Source organism: Felis catus, chromosome B4 (genome assembly GCF_018350175.1).
Source record: "Felis catus isolate Fca126 chromosome B4, F.catus_Fca126_mat1.0, whole genome shotgun sequence".
Lineage (NCBI taxonomy): Eukaryota > Metazoa > Chordata > Mammalia > Carnivora > Felidae > Felis > Felis catus.
The window spans coordinates 125,762,737-125,781,925 of NC_058374.1; the positions used below are offsets into that span (position 1 = coordinate 125,762,737).

The following is a 19,189-nucleotide window of genomic DNA, read 5'->3' on the forward strand; positions in this document are numbered from 1 at the left end:
GAGCTTCCTCCCCACAGGGTCACGGTCGAGCAGGATTCCGCACACCAGCTCCAATCCCAGCAAGGACTCTAAACGCTTCTGCCCCCTGCATCTTGGTACCGGAGTTGCAAGAAGAACATGACACGGCCAAGTACCGAACGGAACAATGCTTTCCATACACGGAGAAGAGACAGAACAAGGTCAGCTTCGATAGTGGGCATGGGTCCCCAGGACGGGTAGGTCTCCCCCAGTGGCCAAGGCAGGGAAGTCGGCCTCTGGGCACCCTTCTGTGCCACGGCAGAAGACAACTCTGCTCTCCCCATGGAGGACAGATCATTAACAGTGGGGTTGGCCAAGCGCCATATGACACGCATGCTTTGGACAAAAGAGTATCCGTCCTGCCTGAAACAGGGGAAGATATTCCCACACAAGGTGATAAGCCTGGCACGGGCCACAGAGGGTCCTTATCTCCCGGGAAGGCCTGAGAAGGCCTGTTCTTGCATGGCCAAGTGGGGTTCGAGAAACTGCACAGGAGACAGCCTTTTCCAGTGGTCACCTCTGGCCGGCCGCTTTGCCTGATGACAGCTCCTGTCACGGAGGCCTTCCTGACATAGCTGTGTCCTTCTAGAGCCCAGGACCCGCCCCATCCTCACTCCTTCTTCATTACCCCTGGGTACTGAAGTTCCCCGGCGTCTGCCCTACTCCCTAACCATACCCCCAGAAACTGTCCTTTTATGAAAATCTCCTCAAGTTATCCTATTTCGTGCCAGAACCCTGCTGGTGAGGAACGAGTGAATAGATGCCAAGGGCTTAGAACATTTCCTGGCATAAACACTAAATATGTGTTAGCTCTTATTGGGTCATTTCATCAGGTTTTCATGAGAATTCAATGAGATCATTTTTATAAAGTGCTCAGTAGCCTGTCTGACACAGAGGAAGACCTCAAGTAGTGATGGTACCAGGAGAGCACTGACTGCTCCCGTTTGGACAGAGGAGGGCGGATGTCCTTCCCTCTTGACAGAAGGGAATATTGGTAAGAGGGGCACACGCTGTCCTTACCTTTTCTCCTCTCTCCCATGGTGCGCAGCGATTATCTGCCTGGTCAGACCAGAAAAGGGGCATAGGGCAAGCTCCCCTGGGGCCTATTGGGGTCACTCTCTTGCTTACCGTCTGCCCACAGGAATTTCAGTTTCTTCCCCTGGTCCCAGGTGATACATCCTGCATGGGGGAGGCTGTGTCCATCCAGTTTCTCCACCTCTCCCTGCCTCCCTTAAAGACAGAAAGAGCAAAAGCCCCAATATGGCCGAGGGCCCAAGCCATAGCCTCTAATTTTTCTTTATCAGCAATAAAGCTAGTAATCAAGCTAACCACCTAGGTGGGTCTCTCCATAGACTCAGAGCTGAGAGTAGAAAAAGTGAGATTATTCGCTACCTTATCAGTCTCAAACTGGAAGTTAATTTTGTCTCATGTTTATTATCATGATTCTACTACAAGGTAATTTGCAAGCAGGAAAGAATCAGCGTTCGTTGTGTGGCTTCGTGGGGAAAAAGGCCACGTGCGCCTACTTTGCAAAGCTTGTCCGACCTGGGCCTTCCATGCAGCACACTTCACAGTTTTTGGAGTTGGGGCTGAAGATGGTATGTGCTCAAACTTAACCTTCCCTAATATGGTCAACACTGTGGGGATTTGTCATCCTATCTGGCTACCTAACACATTTAAGGCATGTGCTATGTCCAAAGACATCCCCATCTTGTGAGGCATGATGCAACGTAGAGGTTACTAGAGAGACCGGGTAATTACTTCCGCTGCTATCAGAGTGCAGGCATGCAACCTCATCCCCACCTATTAGACAAATCCATGCTTAGCTTTGACCCAGGTACAGACCCCACAGAGGGTCTATTCTAGGAAAGGTGGTGGCAGCTACCTCCAATTTTCAGAGGCAGTCACCGTGACAGATACTGTGTTAATAGTGGCCTGTCCCCAGCATTACCCTGTCAGATGTTGGCAGTGCAGGGGGCAATGTCTATGACCACTGGGGCTGGCTGGGGAGGGGGGGGTCCCCTCCTGACAAGTTCTACAACAGAATTCTGTTTCTGCACCTATAGTCTCAAAGTCTGGCCTTCCTGAAGGCTCTGTGTTTACTGAATAACCTTCAATAATTTCCATTTCTGCATAAAAGAACCAGAACTTGTGTCTGAAGTGTCTGAAGCTAAAAACTCTGACTAATACAGCCATCGAAATGACAGCCCTTTGGACCATGAACAATGTGAGGGCAGAAGCCAAGTTTGTCTTCATCACCACTATTCTACTAAGAGTTTCTTTTGGCTTTTGAGTCCGTGTTATGCTCAGAGACTGTATCAGTCAAGAATCCTTCAGTTGCAAGGGACAGAAATCCAAATCAAACTAATTAAGCCAAAAACCAAAACCCAAAGCAAAAAACAGGGACTAAGTCTCATAATTGTAAAGTCCTGGGTTAGTGTTTGCTTCAGGGACAGCTGGACCCAAGAGTTCAAATAAAGCTACAATACACATTTAATTTACTTTCTTAGTTCTGTTTTGTTCTCTCTTGGCTTCATTCTCAGGTCATCTTTCTTACCACCTGGTGATAAAACTGGCTGCCATTAGTATCTCTAGGTTTACATCAGTCCCATGGTCATTCCAAAAAGAAAAGAAAGAAGGAAAAGAATACAAGTCACTCTACCCCAACGTGCACACTTAACCACCCACATGGTACTGCTGGGCTCTGTTTTGGAGTGAACCCAGGACCAATCATTGGGTCCAGGAGAAAAAGAAATCCAACCAGTTAGGGTGGGTGAAGAGCTCATTCCTCCTTCAGGGTAGAAGGTGACGCCCCCCTGGAGCCACCTTGCATTGGGAGTGGTTGATCCCCACAGAAAGTGGTGCAGGACCAACAAAAAGAGCAGATTTGTATAATAGAGCTTTCAGTGACAGAATATTATTCAACAAAAGCTACTAGAATGGAAACTGGGCTTGTCTAAGACTGATACATTTCTCTGTGTCCCTCTCTCTGTCTCTCTCCCTCCCTCCCTTTCATTGTCCCCTCCCCCCATGCACATCTCACATACGCATACAAGGCAGCGATTTCAAACAGTCCCTGTGCCACTGACAGAGGAAAAGGACCATGAGGAACAATCCCAGAATTGCTCAGAGGACAGAGCTAAAGTCTCTTGTTACGTCAAGAGGAAAAGAAAAATCATGAGCTGAAGCATAAACTTCCAAATTGTAAGGACCATGATTGCTGGGCAGCGAAAACCTCATCATTCTCCACTAGACCATAATCTTCAGGAAGCTTTCAATAAATAACCTGCTACTTTGACATGAATAAAGTTGAGAAGAAGTGAGCTGTGTGGCAACAGTAAAGGCTGAAAGAGAAAAACAAAAGTTGTTTCTGATGTCTCTTGGTGTCGCTCTCTTATCCAGACGCTGAAATTGAAGCACCACAATGAGCCAAGTATCATATTCTCAAAAAATCTGCCAGACATTCCTGCCATTTCAGCTTTATTGAATTACTATGGAGTGCAAGCTTAGAAATATAAATCAAGGGGAAGCAGGAAGTGCGTTTATTTCATTAACCCATCTAGCCTTCATCTGAGGCCTGCCGGTGCCTCTGTTGTAAACGGCCTTGCAACCTCACCCTGCAAATACGTTGCATTTGGTTTTCCAATGGCAGCAAACCAATGATAGGCTATCGCTTTGTTCCTGCTCCCCTCAGAAGCGTTTTCTGCCCAATTTAGTTGCCCAGATGGAGCACAGAGCTTTAAGATGAGAACATCTCTGTGTCCTTTTGTTTGTCATTTCTTGGTCTCCCAGGCGCTCGTTGGCCAGACTTGCTTTTCACATCCATTCCAACCGACCAGCCACAAAGGGGAAGAACTGGTTCCCAAGATGGGCCACAAACATCTGGAGGACACGCATGGGCCCAGATGACCTTTGGCACAAAACGTAGTGCTGTGTAGAGGGGTTGCACATGCAAAATGCTTAATAGATGGCAGGGGTAATGAAGGCAGAGATTTTTTGGTCAAAGCAAGCAACTTTGCATTTTCAGATGACAGAGCAGACTTGGGATGGGAATCCCCGTAGTCAGACTGACTGAGTTCAGGTTCAGACCATGCACTTACCAGCTGCATGACTTGAGCCCGTGACTTCCCTTCTCCAAGCTTCCATCTCTTCTGCGGTGTTGATGTTTACTTCCAGGGGCTATTGAGAGACAGGACAAAATGAGCTTGGGGAGGACCCATAACCTACAAGATGTCACTCACCTTGGTTGTCATTATGACGCCCAGACCGAAGAGGGCAAGAGCCAGATCCTTAGACGGCTCAGCTTGAGGCAAAACTTCAATCTCTCTTGCCACCTTTCTTGTGAGAATTCCCTTGCCTTCGCCTTCTGTCCCAAGGATTCCCAAGGGGTCTGTGCTGTTCTCCATTCTTACTCCCAGTTAGCACTTAATAAATCTTTCCTGAAACATTAATGGCTGGCTAAGGTTCAGCTGACAATAGCTTAATGTGTGATATCCTCCCAGGGATCCTGGCGCTTATTTTAATAGGGAAAGAGGCCTTAACTTCCCTCCTAACCACTCAGAAGCTCCACCAGAATCCAGGGAGAGACAAACCTACAATGTCACCATCTGGGCCCTTTCCACATGCTCATGTTAAAGGTTTGGGGGAGCGAGCAAGGAGAGGGGGAAAGACAGTGAAAGAAGATCTTTAGGAATTCCCTCTCCCTTCCCCTCTCAAAGAGAAGCCTAGTGCCCGGAACACAGTAGGTGTTCCATAAATAATCTTGAATGGATGAATCAATGATAGAATTGGTAAACGAGTGAGCAAATAAATGAAGAGCTGTCCCACGCTTTCTCCACTCACTCACAGGGGAAGAAAATAAATGAAAGCTCACTTTGGCAATGGCACCTCTGAGAAGCAGCCCAACTATAATAGCAAACTCCCTGGCTAACCCTTTTTACTGAAATTACCAGCAAGCAAAATAACCAATTTGCTTTTCACTGATAGAATTTTTACTTGACTTCTTTCTAGAATGTGATATTTTAAAAAGAGAGAAAGAGAGGTTGGGGGGAGAACAGGATCTTGATAAGAGTGAAAAACGTAGGGGGCCCCTGGGTGGCTCAGTTGATTAAGTGTTCAACTTCAGCTCAAGTCACAATCTCACAGTTCATGAGTTCGAGCCATGGGGCCCTGTGCTGACAGCTCAGAGCCTGGAGACTGCTTCGGATTCTGTGTCTCCTTCTCTCTTTGCCCCTCCCTCACTCACAGTCTGTCTCTCTCAAAAATAAGTAAATATTAAAGAAAAAAAAGAGTGAAAAACATAGGCTTTGACGTTTGTCATATCTGAGTTTAAGACCCAGTTCTGCCATCGCCTATCTCTGTGATTGGGCAAATGGCTTAATTTCAACTTTTCTTCTATCTATGAAGGAGAAACTCCTATGAAATACCTCCTAACCCCATTGTAAAAACAAAATACAAGACAGAACAGATTATATTAAACAATTGTGCTCAGACATCAGGCAACAAGCAATGTAGAATTATGATCCCCAGTAGAAGAGAAAACACAAGGTAAACCCTCCAATTGTACCAGCTTAACCTGGGGGAAATTTCTATGGTAAATCTCTTCCCCAGAAAGAGGAACCCAAACAGAGATCATGAAGGCCATGGGCGCTAGATTGTAGGGCACAGAGTACTGGAAAGGAGGGCACTATACAATCAAAGAGCTCCAGAAATCTACATGGGGATACTGAGCCTTTAGATAAATACTGCATGTGTAGGGAGAAAGCCCATGAAGCTGGGCAAAGGAAAATAACAGGAAGAAGAAGAAGAAGAAGAAGAAGAAGAAGAAGAATCATCACTGGGAAGCTACAAGCTAAACAGTTCTCAGAGTTCACCCAGGGCTGGAAATATTCATGTCTCCACCAGCCAGAATACAGAGACATTGCTGAACGCATATGTATACCAAATGGAACTTATAGGGATGAAAAACACAAAATCTGAAATACAATTTCACTGGGTGGAATTAAGAGCAAATTAAACACTATCAAAGAAAAGATCAGTGAATTTGAAGACATGCCAAAAAAAATCCAAAACAAAGGACAAAGAGGAAAAAAAGATTGAAAAATGTCAACAGCCTCATTGTCAAAAATGTCGACAATATCAAGTGGCATAACATGTATGTAACTGGAGTTCTAGAAGGAGAAGAAGGAGAGGAATAAATATTAAAAGCACTTGAATACATAATGGAAATTTTAAAAATCCAACTTTTGGGGGCACCTGGGTGGCTTAGTTGGTTAAGCATCCAACTTCAGCTCAGGCCATGATCTCATGGTTTGTGGGTTTGAGCCCCACATGGGGCTCTGGGCTGATGGCTCAGACCCTGGAGCCTGCTTCAGATTCTGTGTCTCCCTTTCTCTCTGCCCCTCCCCTACTCTCACTCTGTCTCTGTCTCTCTCAGAAGTAAAAATGGAACATTAAAAAAAGTTTTAAATACAAGTTTTGATGAAATCTAGAAACTTAGAGACATAAGGTCAATGAACCCAAAGAAGGCTAAACACACACACACACATACACAAAGTATCAAGAGAAATCATAATCAAATTGCCAAAGGAAAAAATAATAAATAAAAAATATTAGGTGTTTCACAGAAAAGAAAAATGTCACAGAGAACAGAGAGAAAAATGATCACAGACTTCTAATCAGAAGGTATGCAAACTAGAAGATAATAGAGTGATAACTTTGAGGAACAAGAGATAAAAATGATCACCTAAAATATTATAACTAGAAAAAATATCTTTGCAAAATAAAGTTGAAACAAAGATTTTTATTTCAAAGAAAGAAAACCCGAGAGAAGTAGTCTCCAGCTGACCTTTACTAGAAGAAATGTTGATGAAAGTTCTCCATGAAGAAGTATGATACCAACGGGCAGCTTGGAACACAGAGGATAGAAAACACAGCAAACATAAAATTATGTGTAAATATGAAAGATATTGTCTGATTTTTAATTTTTAAGGTAATTCTATTTATTTGTTTCTTTGTTTAAAAGGTCATTTTAAGGTCATTTAAAACAAAACCAGTAATAATGCATAGGCTTCTCAACAAATTGCTCTCCAACAACTGAAGATCTGTATGTAAAAAAAATGAAACTCAACCCTTTCCCACACGGTAAACAAAAGTTTACCTCAAAATGGAGCATACACCTAAGTGTAAAAAATTGAATGTAAAGCTACTAGAAGAAAACAGAGAAAATATTTGCAACACTGGTGTAGGCAAAATTTCTTTGGACATGAAAAGCACAAACCATTAAGTAGTTTATGAAAAGGATTCTGGCAAGATTCAAAACATCTGCTTTTCAAATCACTCTGTTAAGAAATACAAAGGCAAACAAACAGAATGGGGAAAATATTTGCAAATATAGATCTCATAAAAGCCTGTGTCTAGATATATAAAGAACTCCTACAACTCAATAATATGAATATTACCAACCAAATTTCTAAAACTGGCAAAATTTTGGAGAGATACTTTACAAAGGAAGATACTCAGCCCAAAAGCACATGAAAAGGTGCTCAATATCACTAATCATCAGGAAAATTCACATTAAAACTATAATGAGATACTACGTACCCACTAAAGTAACTAAAATTAAAAAGACTGACAACGTCAAGTGCTGGAATAGATATGGAGCAGCTGGAACTCGCCTATGTTTTCGTAAATAATGTCATACGGTACAACCACTATAGAAAACTCTGTGGTTCTTTTAAAGTTAAGCATACATGTACCATAAAATCCAGCAATTCCACTCCTAGGTATTTACCCAAGAAAATGCTAACATATGTCCCAATAAGGATTTTTACACAGATGTTGAGAGAAGCTTTGTTCATAATAACAAGTGGTGGTATGTTCACACAATGGAATACCACATAGAGATAAACAGGAATGAACTACATGGGGTACCTGGGTGGCTCATTCGTTAGGCATCTGGCTTTGGCTCAGGTCATGATTTTATGGTTCATGAGTTCATGCCCCGGATCGGGCTTCCTGCTGTCAGCACAGAGCCCACTTCGGATCCTCTCTCTTTCTCTCTCTCTCTCTCTCTCTCTGCTCCTTCCCTGTTCACTCTCTCAAAAATAATAAATAAAAAAAAATTTTTAAAGGAATGAACTACAGCTACTTGCAACCACATGGATGGATCTCAAAAACGTTGGGCCGAATTAAAGAAGCTGGACACAAATGAGTACATGCTGAAAACTTTCATTTGTATGAGATGGTGTCAGAAGGCAGATTGGGAGTTTGCCTAAGACCAAAGGTGTGGAGTGCAGACAAACTGGGAAGAAGCATTAGAAAGACTTGCGCATGGTGAAAATGTTCTCTATCCTCGCTCTGGTGGTGATCACGTGCACATACTCATTTTTCAAAACCTCCTCAAAACTAAACTCACGTATGTTTTATTGTATGTGGATTGTACCTCAATAAAGCTTATTTTTAAAAAGACACCCCCTTTATAATGGTACAGATAATGGAATAACAGCAGCCTCTAGCATCCTAGGCTGTAGTGATGAGGAGAGAGGAGATGTGAGCACCGCGCCATGTGTCACTTCCAGTGGAAACGTAAAGAGCCAGGACGCATTTCCCCACCCTCCCTTTCCAGTGGTGCACTGGACACAGAAGAAGCACATGTCAAGATGCTCTCTCATTAGCTCCAACAGCCTCAAGGGCAGCAGCATCCCACGATTCTGGATCCCAAAAGGATCTGAGCATGTGATTATGAGTTGTTTCTCTGAAAAGGGGAGCTGATGTTTCCCAAGCCTCCACGACTCTTTACTTTATCACCATGGTGCCCAGATTTACATGTTTATGAGAAGCCAGTCTAAGCAGCTTCCCCTGCCAGGAACCATCTGTACCCCACAGGGACTGAACCCATAACCATGGCCTCTTAGGAGCTGACCAGCAGGCCTGGTTCAGAGGTCTGCATCTGGCTCTCTGCTCTGCACACATCCTTTTGTCTGGGCTCCAAAGCCTAATGGTTGAAGCTTCTGGAATGCCCCAGGCACTGCCGCATCAGATGTTTTTCAGCTTCAGCGATTCACAAATTTCTATTTGAAGTACTTTCTCAGGATAGCTATATTATTGGAGCCCCTTTTCTCCAGCTGCCTCCAAAATGAGCTGTTCCCCACCCTCAGTTTCTCCTGACAGGGAGGTGTTCCTCTGGAAGTCTGATTTGAGGCCATGCCTGCATTGTCACCTTGCTCTAGGTTTTGAAAACACGGTGATGTTCTGTGTTTTGTGATGGAAGTTTTCGCAATGCCTGATGCCAAGCAGGTCCGTGCAGCCAGCCTGGCATCCCGTGTTTCCATGTGACTCCAAAGCAGTTGCTTTGAGCTTTCAGCCCTCCAGTAGTGGGCTCCCCTGAGATGACACATCAGCACAGGAGAGAGTTTATATAGCACTGTTGGGTGTGTGTGAATACACATCTTTGGACAGAAGAAATCTAGCCACTGAAGGCCTACTACTGAGTTTGGAGCCACAGCATGTGCTCAGAATAGAGAAAGACTCATTCTCCATCCCGTTCCACTCAAGAGGAGTTAAGACACCTGAACCCACTCTATTAATTTTATCTACTGAGATGAAATCTTCTAGACCCTGGCACCATATTTGTTTGGAGAGTGCATTGATTTGGGCCCGTGTCTTCATTCCCGATTGTGTCCATTTAGCTCCTGCAGGAAAATGCCATTTACATGGACAAGGATAGTGACCAGAGGGCCTTATGATCAAGGAGTTTGACTTAAGGAAGGATCAACACAGCAGTTAAGAGCTTGGGCTCAGAAGCTAGTCAGCCAGGCTTGAATCCAGCTCCACATTTAATAGTTGGGTGACTCAGGCAAGATGCTGCACGTCTCCAACACCATTTCCTCATCTTTAAAAATGGAGATCAGGAAACATTGAAACATTAAAGGAGCATTAAAAGGGATGATGTATGTAAAGGGTAAGCACACTGCCTGCAGCACAGTAAGCACTCAGTTAATATCAACAGAAATGACTTTTCTTTGTGCTGGACCTCCCTGTGGAGAGCAGACGTACGCTATGGAAGAGCCGTTGTTATGTGCCCATCTGACTCCATTCTATTTTCCACTTTTTAAGTATTATAGGCTCAAAGACTACCCGGGAAACTAGGTTGGAGTCAGGTGACTGAGTTGTGGCCAACGGGAGGAGGGTACACGTGATGTATACACATTCAGGCCTGACCCTTAAAAGGTCCTCACTTGTGGTCTCTCTATCCCTCATTTGCAGAGCTAGAAATGGAGGACCCCAAGATGGCGGACCCACAGGATGGAGGAAGCTCAGATCCCTGAGCGCCTGTGTGGAGAAGACATGACAAAGAGAGCTGCCCCACATGTTTTGGACTTGGTGACAGTAAGAAATAATCGTTGATCATATTGAGCCACTGACCTTTCGGGACTTGTTACTTTAGCATAACATAGCCTATCCCGACTAATTCACAAATGAAAACCAGCACAGGGGCTGGATGGGGAAACTAGCAGGTCGTGACGCAATGCACATTCCCAGTCAGGTGGAGACGAGCACCATACATTTTCCTTCACTAGGAAAATAATTGTCATAATTTAAAAACATTGACTGCCAATTCCCCTCCCCCCCCCCAATTTCCCACCGGAACTAGACGGTTGTGACAGCATGGGGCAGGTTTTGTGACATGAAACCCTTCGTCTGAACTTTCTGGTCTTCATAGAGCACTCCTGTTGCTCTGCTTCCGTGCCCCAAGCTTTGCATGATTCTGCGGATTAAAAACATCTTCTCCATAAATTTCAATAAATTGGCAGTGATTTTTCTGCAGTGGAAACATATTCTTATTTAAAATTGCACATCATGGCATGTATCTCATCTGGGGACCACCTGTCAAAGGAGGCGGCCATTTGTAATTAAGGGTACACAGAGTCCTAAATGATCACAGCCAGTCCACGTTAGAACCTGACCACATATGTTTAGCAAAACACCACACTCCCGGGACCAGGATTGTCCTATGCCAATGGGCCAGAAATTAACCCTGTAAAGCTCTGTTTTGAAGACCCCAGGGCCTTTGCATATACTATTCCCTTTGTTCTGGAATGCTCCCTCTTCATAGAACTAGTTCTTCTTCCAATCTCTTACCAGATGTCACCTCTTCAGAGATACCTTCCCTGACTATTCTTTCTATAAAAGGTACCCCCTCCCTTAATTCTCTACCTCTGTACCCTATCCATATCCTTCATAGTAATTATTACAATCTATAATTTGGGTGGGTTATCTGTTTACTTGTTTATTATTCATTTTCTCACTCCAGTCCAGTTTGAAGGAACCGGGCCAGTAGTCTCTTCTGGAACCCAGAACTGAGACCACCCGCAAGGTATGGGGTAAGTCATAAAATCAGGGAGAAAGCAAGGTTACGAAAGGAGGAGAAGAAGAAAGCTGGTGTGCAAAGAAGGGCAGAATAAAAGGGCCTGGAGTTCTCTTGGCTCCTACGGCTCCAGTTCTGGTTCCAGCTGCATTTCCTTCTCCAAAAACTTCAAATAAATTCCCCTTTTGTGTTTCAGCTAGCTTGGGTGGGTTTCTGCTACTTACACCCAGTCTGTCACTTAATTAACTCAGAGGGAAACAACCAAATAAAGAAGCAAGGTCCCAGTTCAGTTCAGTTCATTGCAATTTATTTAATTTAAAAAATAAAAACGGAAACAAAACAAAACGAAAAATGAAAAACAAAACAAAAATCAGTTTCCAATGAAAATACACACACTTTGGGTGGTTATCCAGCTTTTTCCCCCCTGTAGGCTGTTCTGGGCTCAAACCAATCAAATGAATGAAAACCAATTTTGACTGGAGCCATAAAGCATGTTGCACCAATTAAATTACACCAATATATTATTATAATACCTTTGAAATGCCTTTCAGACCAATAAATAAAAAAAGACAAATTCAAATAAAAAAGTCAACTTTTTATTACCAAAAAAAAATAGAAATTAAATAAAAGTCACAACACGGATTTAAAAAAAAAAAATGTGCAGTCAAGTTTCTCTCTCTCTCTTTTTTTTTTTTTTTTCTTCTTCTAGGAATGATACCATGCCAGTAAATCCCTACAAAACATTTCCAGTTTGGCAATAAGCAGTCAGTCGATCATTCACATTTGTACTCAAGACAGCAGGCCAGAGCAACACTCACCTGAATTCCCCACCCCCCGCAAAGGGCTCCCCATCATCTGAAGAAGCAGCACCTTATAACAGGGACGGAAAGTCAGAGAGCACTTAGCATTTTCATTTCGCCTAGGGTCTTGAAGCACTTCCTGAAAACTGATCATGCCTTCAAATTTACCTGTAAAAAGAAGTATAATTCTACTCCTTTGGCAGATGTGTAAACTAAGACACCGAGAGGCCCACAGAGGCAGGGAAAGGACCAGGACAGCTGACATGGATTCTCCTGCTTGGTCCACCAGGTCATGAAAGTGTCTCTCACCTGTAAATTCTATGGAAATGAATCGAGCATGACTTCCTTGGTTGGGGATTGACTGGTAGGGACGATAGGACTTAATCAGGAAGCAGGGGAGCTGCTCGTCAAGAGCTCTTCTCTCTATTCCAAGGTTTTCCTTGAAAGGACACAGTCGACATGGCATCTAGAATCACAGGACGTTAGCAGAATGTCGGAAGCAGGCAGGGCCTGAGAGACTGGCTAATCCACCCCTCCAGCCCTCGCTGAAGGGAGAATTTAGCCCTCAAAACACTGCAGGTGCCTAAGGCCATCGACTGGTTAGCAGCACACCAGGACTCAGCTCAGAACCTCCGCCTCTGAGTGGAGGCTGTCTTTGCCACAACCCACTGTTGGTGTTTATTGACAAAAGAGAACATGCAGGTGTGGGGCTTTGGGGGGAGGGGGAGAAGCACAGTGATGTTCCTTAATAGTGTCATTTTAGAAGGATGGAAAATATTAAACAAATGCAATCACTTGGCAAAAGGAAAAAACACATCAACCAGTAGGTAGGCGCTATACCTTCGTAGGTGTCATACCTTAAGTCATACTGACAGCCACCAACTAGGCTGGCCGAGCTGCCATGCGTGACGGACCAGCAGTGTGGCAGTAGAGGCTGTTCAGAAAAGGTTGCATGAAATGAGACATGGAGTGGGGAGCTCACAGGCTGCAGGATGCCCTCCATGCACCCACACATCCCCCACACACAATTAGCTATCTACAGATTTTTTTCCCTTTGAACCTATACTGGAGTTCAGGAAGGAGGCGGCATTGAAGGAAAGAAAATCGAGAAGCTTCCCGTAATGCACCACTCAGCTCAACCTGAAGGCACGCACAAGCCACAACCCCAGAGCTAGCGACAGGGGACAACTGGAGCCATCTCCTCAAGAAAAGGGCAGTTTCATTCCAATGATTGTTCTCAGTGCCTTAAGGTGAATTCTTTCTCATCTCTTTATGAACGACTGTCTATTGGTTTTCCCAAAAATACCCCAAGACTAGTCCTCCTTATATATCTATGTGGCTACCAGAGGTTGGCCATCTTGCATCAAAGGGTTCAATTTTCCCAGGCCAGTAGGATCTGAAGTCATCCCAAATTCCCCAAAGAAACCACGAATTCCATACCCAGTATCTGAAGATGTCCCACTGTGAGACTGACATCTTACCACCGGCAGTCTGGGGGGTCCAGAAGTTGAATACTTAGTTATATTACTTTTTAACCGAAGAGTCCTGCTACACCTCTTTCCTACCTCCTCCAGAACCATCTGGATGGCTCCTTGGGAAAGGTTCCCTCTCCTGTACGCTTTCTCCGAACCCACTCTGCTCTTTCAACACCTTATTCATTTGAATGGATTCGGCTTTCTTTTCCCCCAAAGCCTAGGAGTTCAAACCCATGACAGAATACTTAGATATGGGCGGGGGGTGGGGGTGGGGAGGGAGTACCTTCTGCCTAACTTTCCTTTTCTCATCCAAATATCCCACCAAACACGAACTCCCTGGAAGCAAACTCACCTGCCTCTGTGGATTCCACACTCGGTGGATGGGAACCCATCTGCTATTAGTAAACAGGGTAAATGGTTGAGCCCGTGACTCCTATGGCAACATCACATCCAATTCGTGCAGGTGAGAACCCAAGAGGCAGCATTCCAGTTAACAGTGAGATGTTAAAGAAAGCGACAGGTTGCCCCCTTGCTGGTGAGGATCAATTTCCATTCATCTGCCCAAAGACCGCAGAGGGTCCTGAGCTCAGTTACACACCATGGTTTGACCTCAGATGCCACCAACTTTTTCCCTGTCCATCCTCGGAAGGCTGTGCTGAAGAGCAAGGCAGACATCAGGAAAGAAGTGGCAGACGGCAAAAAAAAAGCCCCCAAATCACCACGGGCTGACTCTTCTAAGTCCTTAGCAGTGTTCAGAGCATTCTCCTCTGACCGAAGCCCTGTCTTCCATTCCAGGTAGACTAGCAAATTAACAAAGGTCACACTAGCGGCATGAAGGACAAACACAGAGCCCACAGGATGCCTTGACCCAACACTCCCGGGGCTGAGCTGGGTCCAGGATGGCGACTCCGTGGCTTGGGCACTACCACCCTCTCTTTCCACTCCCATGGCACCACTGCGGTTCAATCACGACACTCCTTCCCATTGTGCCTAGGCGACTCGAACCAGCACCCCCAGCAGCCACTATCAACAAATCACTGACTCAACTTCAGGTTGCTGAAATCTACTTGCCGACCCCATGCAGTCAGACCAAGCCTGCCAATGGGAGGAGGAGAGAAGCAAGCTCTGAGCTCACCCCAAGCAGACGGCCCCAGGCTCTCTTGCCCCTCCTCCAGAAGCATTTGGATGATGTTTAGGGAAACGCCCCCGCTCCCATATGCTTCCTCCCCACCCTCTTAGCGCTGGCCACCACCACCTCCCCCGGACAGCCGGTCCTCCGAGAGGTGCCGCAAAGTAAATGCCAATTCGGACCCAAATTCTGACTGGCAGCCGGCAGGACTGGCAGAGAACCCACTTCTCCCTTTCAGGTGCTGGCGCAAGGCTGCGGACTTGGCCAAGCAAGATGGTACCAATCCTTTTTCAGTCTATCATCATGGCCAGCAAAGAGGTAACCAGCTCACAAGCACAAGTCATTGCTCCCACTCCTCCCCCAAAACCCACCCGCAACCCACCCCCTGCACCCTGGGGAGCTAGTTAAGCTTGTTGCAGATCTCCAGCGCTTTCTTGTAGACCTGAGTCACATCGTCCATGTCCACGAGGAGGGAGAAGCTGCTGTCTCCCAGCCGGTTCCGGTACCGCTTCAGGTACTGGGGCCGCGGCCGGTTCTGGAGCCCCTCAAAGTCCTGGATCTGGAGGAAGTTTTCAGCAGAGACGCAGCTGCGGATGCGCTGGCGGGCAGGGCGATTCTCCTGCAAGTCCAGCAAGTCGAAGGAGTCGCTGGACAGGACGCTGTCGTCACTGATGACGCTGGAGGGCCGGCTGTAGCTCCGGGAGAGGCCTTCGGCGGGGACGCCGGGCTCCAGCAAGGATTCCAGTGTGGGCATTTCGGGGCTGACGAGGGCCGGGTCCATGGTCCCTGCTGAGTACTTGCTGCTGTGTTTCAAGATGCCCTTCCTGCGGCAGGAGAGGCTGTGGGAAGTGCCCCTGGCTGGGTCCGGGGGGCTGGGCGATGGGATGCTGCTGCCCAGCCCGTCGTTACTGTCCAACAGCTCGGAAGATTCGCTGCGCTCTGGGGACGAATAGTACCCCGATTCTCTCTGCTGGGTCTTCTTCAAGATGCCCTTCTTGGGCATCGTGGCCGACTGCTTGGGGCTGAGTTTACCCGGCACCTCTGCCTCGGGGGAGCTTGGGAGGGGCACACCAGTCCGACACAAGTCCTGCTCCATCTTGAAAGCAGAGGGCAAGGCAGGGCTGACCACGCCTTCGATGAAGCCCGTGCTGTGGGAGCGATGTTCACTGTTGCTCCGCTTCTTCAGGATCCCTTTGGGCCTCTTGGAGCTCAGCTTGGATGGGCTTTCGGGCACCGAGTCCTGGCCAGACTGGGCAAAGTCATTCTCTTTCTTGGACTTTTTCAGTGACCGCTGCCGCTCCAGCATGACTTCTGAGGCCCCGGGTTTGGCCAGGCCCTTCATCTTGGCTTCAGCCTCAGCCTGCAGCCCCGTGGAACGGTGATGCCAGTCGATAATGCGAGCCAAGAGCGGTGACTCGGAGTTGTGCAGTGCGTCACAGTCACAGACACTGCTCTTGTAGCCCCAGTTCACCCACCAGTGGTTGGCGATGTCCTCAATGGTGGCCCGGCGATCGGGGTTCACCATCAGCATCCACCGAATGAGTCCTCGAGCGTCTGTGGGACAAGAGAAGAAGAGTGATACGTCGCACGGAAGCCTTTGGCCCTGACGGGGCCACCACTGTAGGGGTAAGGAGACCCCACTAGGGAACGGGAGCCAATGTCTTCCAGTCAGTACATCAAAAGCATCATCAGGACGCAGAACCACAGGCCAGTGCATCGTCACATCTTGGCACGTTTTTCCATAGAAATAAAGGAATGTCCTAGAACTACCAAGCTCTCCATCAGCTCAGATCTTCATTAAATGGGGAAGTCCAGGTAACCAGAACAGATTCCAGACCCGGCCCCAAGCAGGCCCCACCATTCCTTCGGTGGCTATCATTTTACCAAAAGGGAAAACAGGTGGAAGTTACCGAGGCTTTTCTTTCGACCTCCAAGGTAGGCTCGTGGAAACACACCATGCTCAAGGTCACGGGGAAAGTGTGTCCGCATGAAAAGGAAACTGAGGGCTGAGATGGTGAGAAAAAGGCTCCTCATCAGAGAAGGAAAGCCAGAGAAGGGTGGAGAGGGGCTCACGTCTGGCATACCTGGGCAGGGAGAGGGGCCATCCCCAAGGCTGGCCTGACCCCGGGCCTTGGCCAGGTTCTGAGACCCACACCCAGTGAGCTCACCTCTTCTCCCTCTCTGATATAAGCTGTCGCCTACCGAGCTGTCAGATCCGAGAGCTCATCTAGAACTGCTATCTGCTTATAGCCTGGCTGAGACATACCGTGTGCAAATCTCTGCTGCCAGAGGGTTAGGGGAAAGGCCCAAAGGGATGTGGAGGAGGCCACAGGAACCAACTGACTCTCACAGCTTATAAATTGACTTTTCAGATCAAACTGTGCTTCCCCCAATGGGAGTTGAATTAGATCCTGGGAAGGATCTAAACTTCCCAGGCCCCACCTCCCCCCTCAGCTGCTTGTGTAGGCTAATGAGTAGCTGGTGGGGGCCAGGCAATGAGACCAGGGGTGAGCTACGCCCCTGAAAAGTAACAGGATGATCGTTCCCTTCAGACATTCAGGAAATATCTTCTAAATTCCTGCAATGTGCCAGGAACTGTGTTTGTGTGTTGGTTAGCCGATGAGGCAAATAAGACCACCGTGAGGGTCACCTGGAAATTTCTTAAAAAAAAAAACAAAACACCAGGCTGGCCTATTTAAATAAATAAATAAATAAATAAATAAATAAATAAATAAGCATCTACATATATACATATATGTATAACACAGTAGTCAAGAGTCAACCCTCATTCTTCACAGATTCTATATTCTCAATTCTCCTGCTCACTAAAATGGATTTGTAACCCCAAAACCAATACCCGGCCACTCTCCCTGTCATTCGTATACATTTGCAAAGTGGCAAAAATTTGAGTCACCCCCAGCCTGTATGTGTGTTCCCAGCTGAGTTCGAAGGAGGCGATGACGCCCTGCCTTGTTTCCACCCTCATACTGTAAAAATGTGTACTTTTTACAGCCTGTAATAGTCCATTTTTTTCCATATTTTTGTCCTTGTTTTTTGGTGATTTCACCGTGTAAAATGGCGCACCCCCCCCCCCACCATAGTGCTAAAGCACTGTCTATGGTTCCTAAGTTCGAGAAGGCTGTGACACACCTTATGGAGAAAATACGTGTGTTAGATAGGCTTCATTCAGATAGGAGTCATAGCGCTGCTGGCTATGAGTTTGATGTTAATGAGCCAATAAGATATTTCAAATGAGGTGTCTTTAAACAGAAATATACATAAAACAAGATCATATGCTGATCAGTTGACAAAAATATTGTGACCAGAGATTGAACCCTGTATTTCCTCTCAGAGTCGTGCTTCAGTATTCACTACCTCAGTGCTCAGAGCAACTTTGTAGAACGTAACTACTGGGAAGAATGAGAATCCATTGTGTGTGTGTGTGCGCATGTGTGTATAGCATGTCTATCTATGAAGGTCTGTGTTAACTACATTTCAAAGATGTGCACAGACTTTCCATCCACACATGACCTTCTCCTATCAAGGGATGAAGCTTATGACCTTGGCTGCTTTGACCCACAGAACATGGCAGAAGTGACATTATCTGGCTTCCCGGTGCTGACATGAAAAAGGCCTGGAAGCTTCTTCTTTCTCTGTCTTAAGAGCCCTGAGCTGTCATGTTAGAAGTCTAGGCTTCCTCCTGGAGAGAGAGGCCTGGGGAGGGACTTCGTGCAGGGGAGCCCACGTGGAAGGGCAGTGAGCAGGGGTCATACAACCAGACCCAGCCAGGTGGCCATCTGAACGCAACTATAGGAGAAACCCGAGCACGGCCAGGAGAGCTCTAGCCAACCCAGGGAACCGAGAGATACGGTACCTAGTTGTTGTTTAAACCACCGAATTTTTTTTTTGATTGATTACTCAAGATTTTATTTTGTGATTCCATTTTACTTTGATATGAGAAGAAAAATCAGGAATTGAATTAGATTTGTTATCCAAAGTAGTAAAACAGATCGGAAAAACTTCATGAAAGAAGAAACATTCAGAATCCTTCATGACCCAGCTCATCTATTTTCATCCTAAACATACAGAGAAAAGAGCTAATTCAGAAACCACTAGCTGGATGCGTTTTGATAATTGTTCGTGAGTAAGAATATTAGAGACCCAGCTCCTTCTAAACCCTTACGTAGCTACTATTTCTGGAGGTGTGTACAGTTCTTCTCTCACTTCTGATCGGTAACTATAATTCATGAGAGAACGCCTTACTTTGTAAGAGTAAATGTCCCCTGCTTTTGTATATTCAGCTCAGCTGAATTTGTTAGTGCTGTCTCTTACAGGACAACTGGTGAGGCAAAAATTTAAAAACTGGATATATTTAAGGCGTATAACATGATTGGTATAC

The 19,189-nt window shown here is 46.1% G+C and overlaps 1 protein-coding gene across 1 annotated transcript in view; it reads right to left on the reverse strand.

The window, feature by feature from the left end:
• Window positions 1-11,676: 11,676 nt before the first annotated feature.
• NUAK1 (NUAK family kinase 1) overlaps window positions 11,677-19,189 on the reverse strand; it is a 72,622-nt gene continuing 65,109 nt past the window's right edge. Inside the window, exon 7 of the mRNA XM_023257398.2 lies at window positions 11,677-16,344. Within this exon, the coding sequence (XP_023113166.1) occupies window positions 15,191-16,344 (1,154 nt within the window). The 3' untranslated portion in view covers window positions 11,677-15,190. The remainder of the gene's footprint in view (window positions 16,345-19,189) is intronic.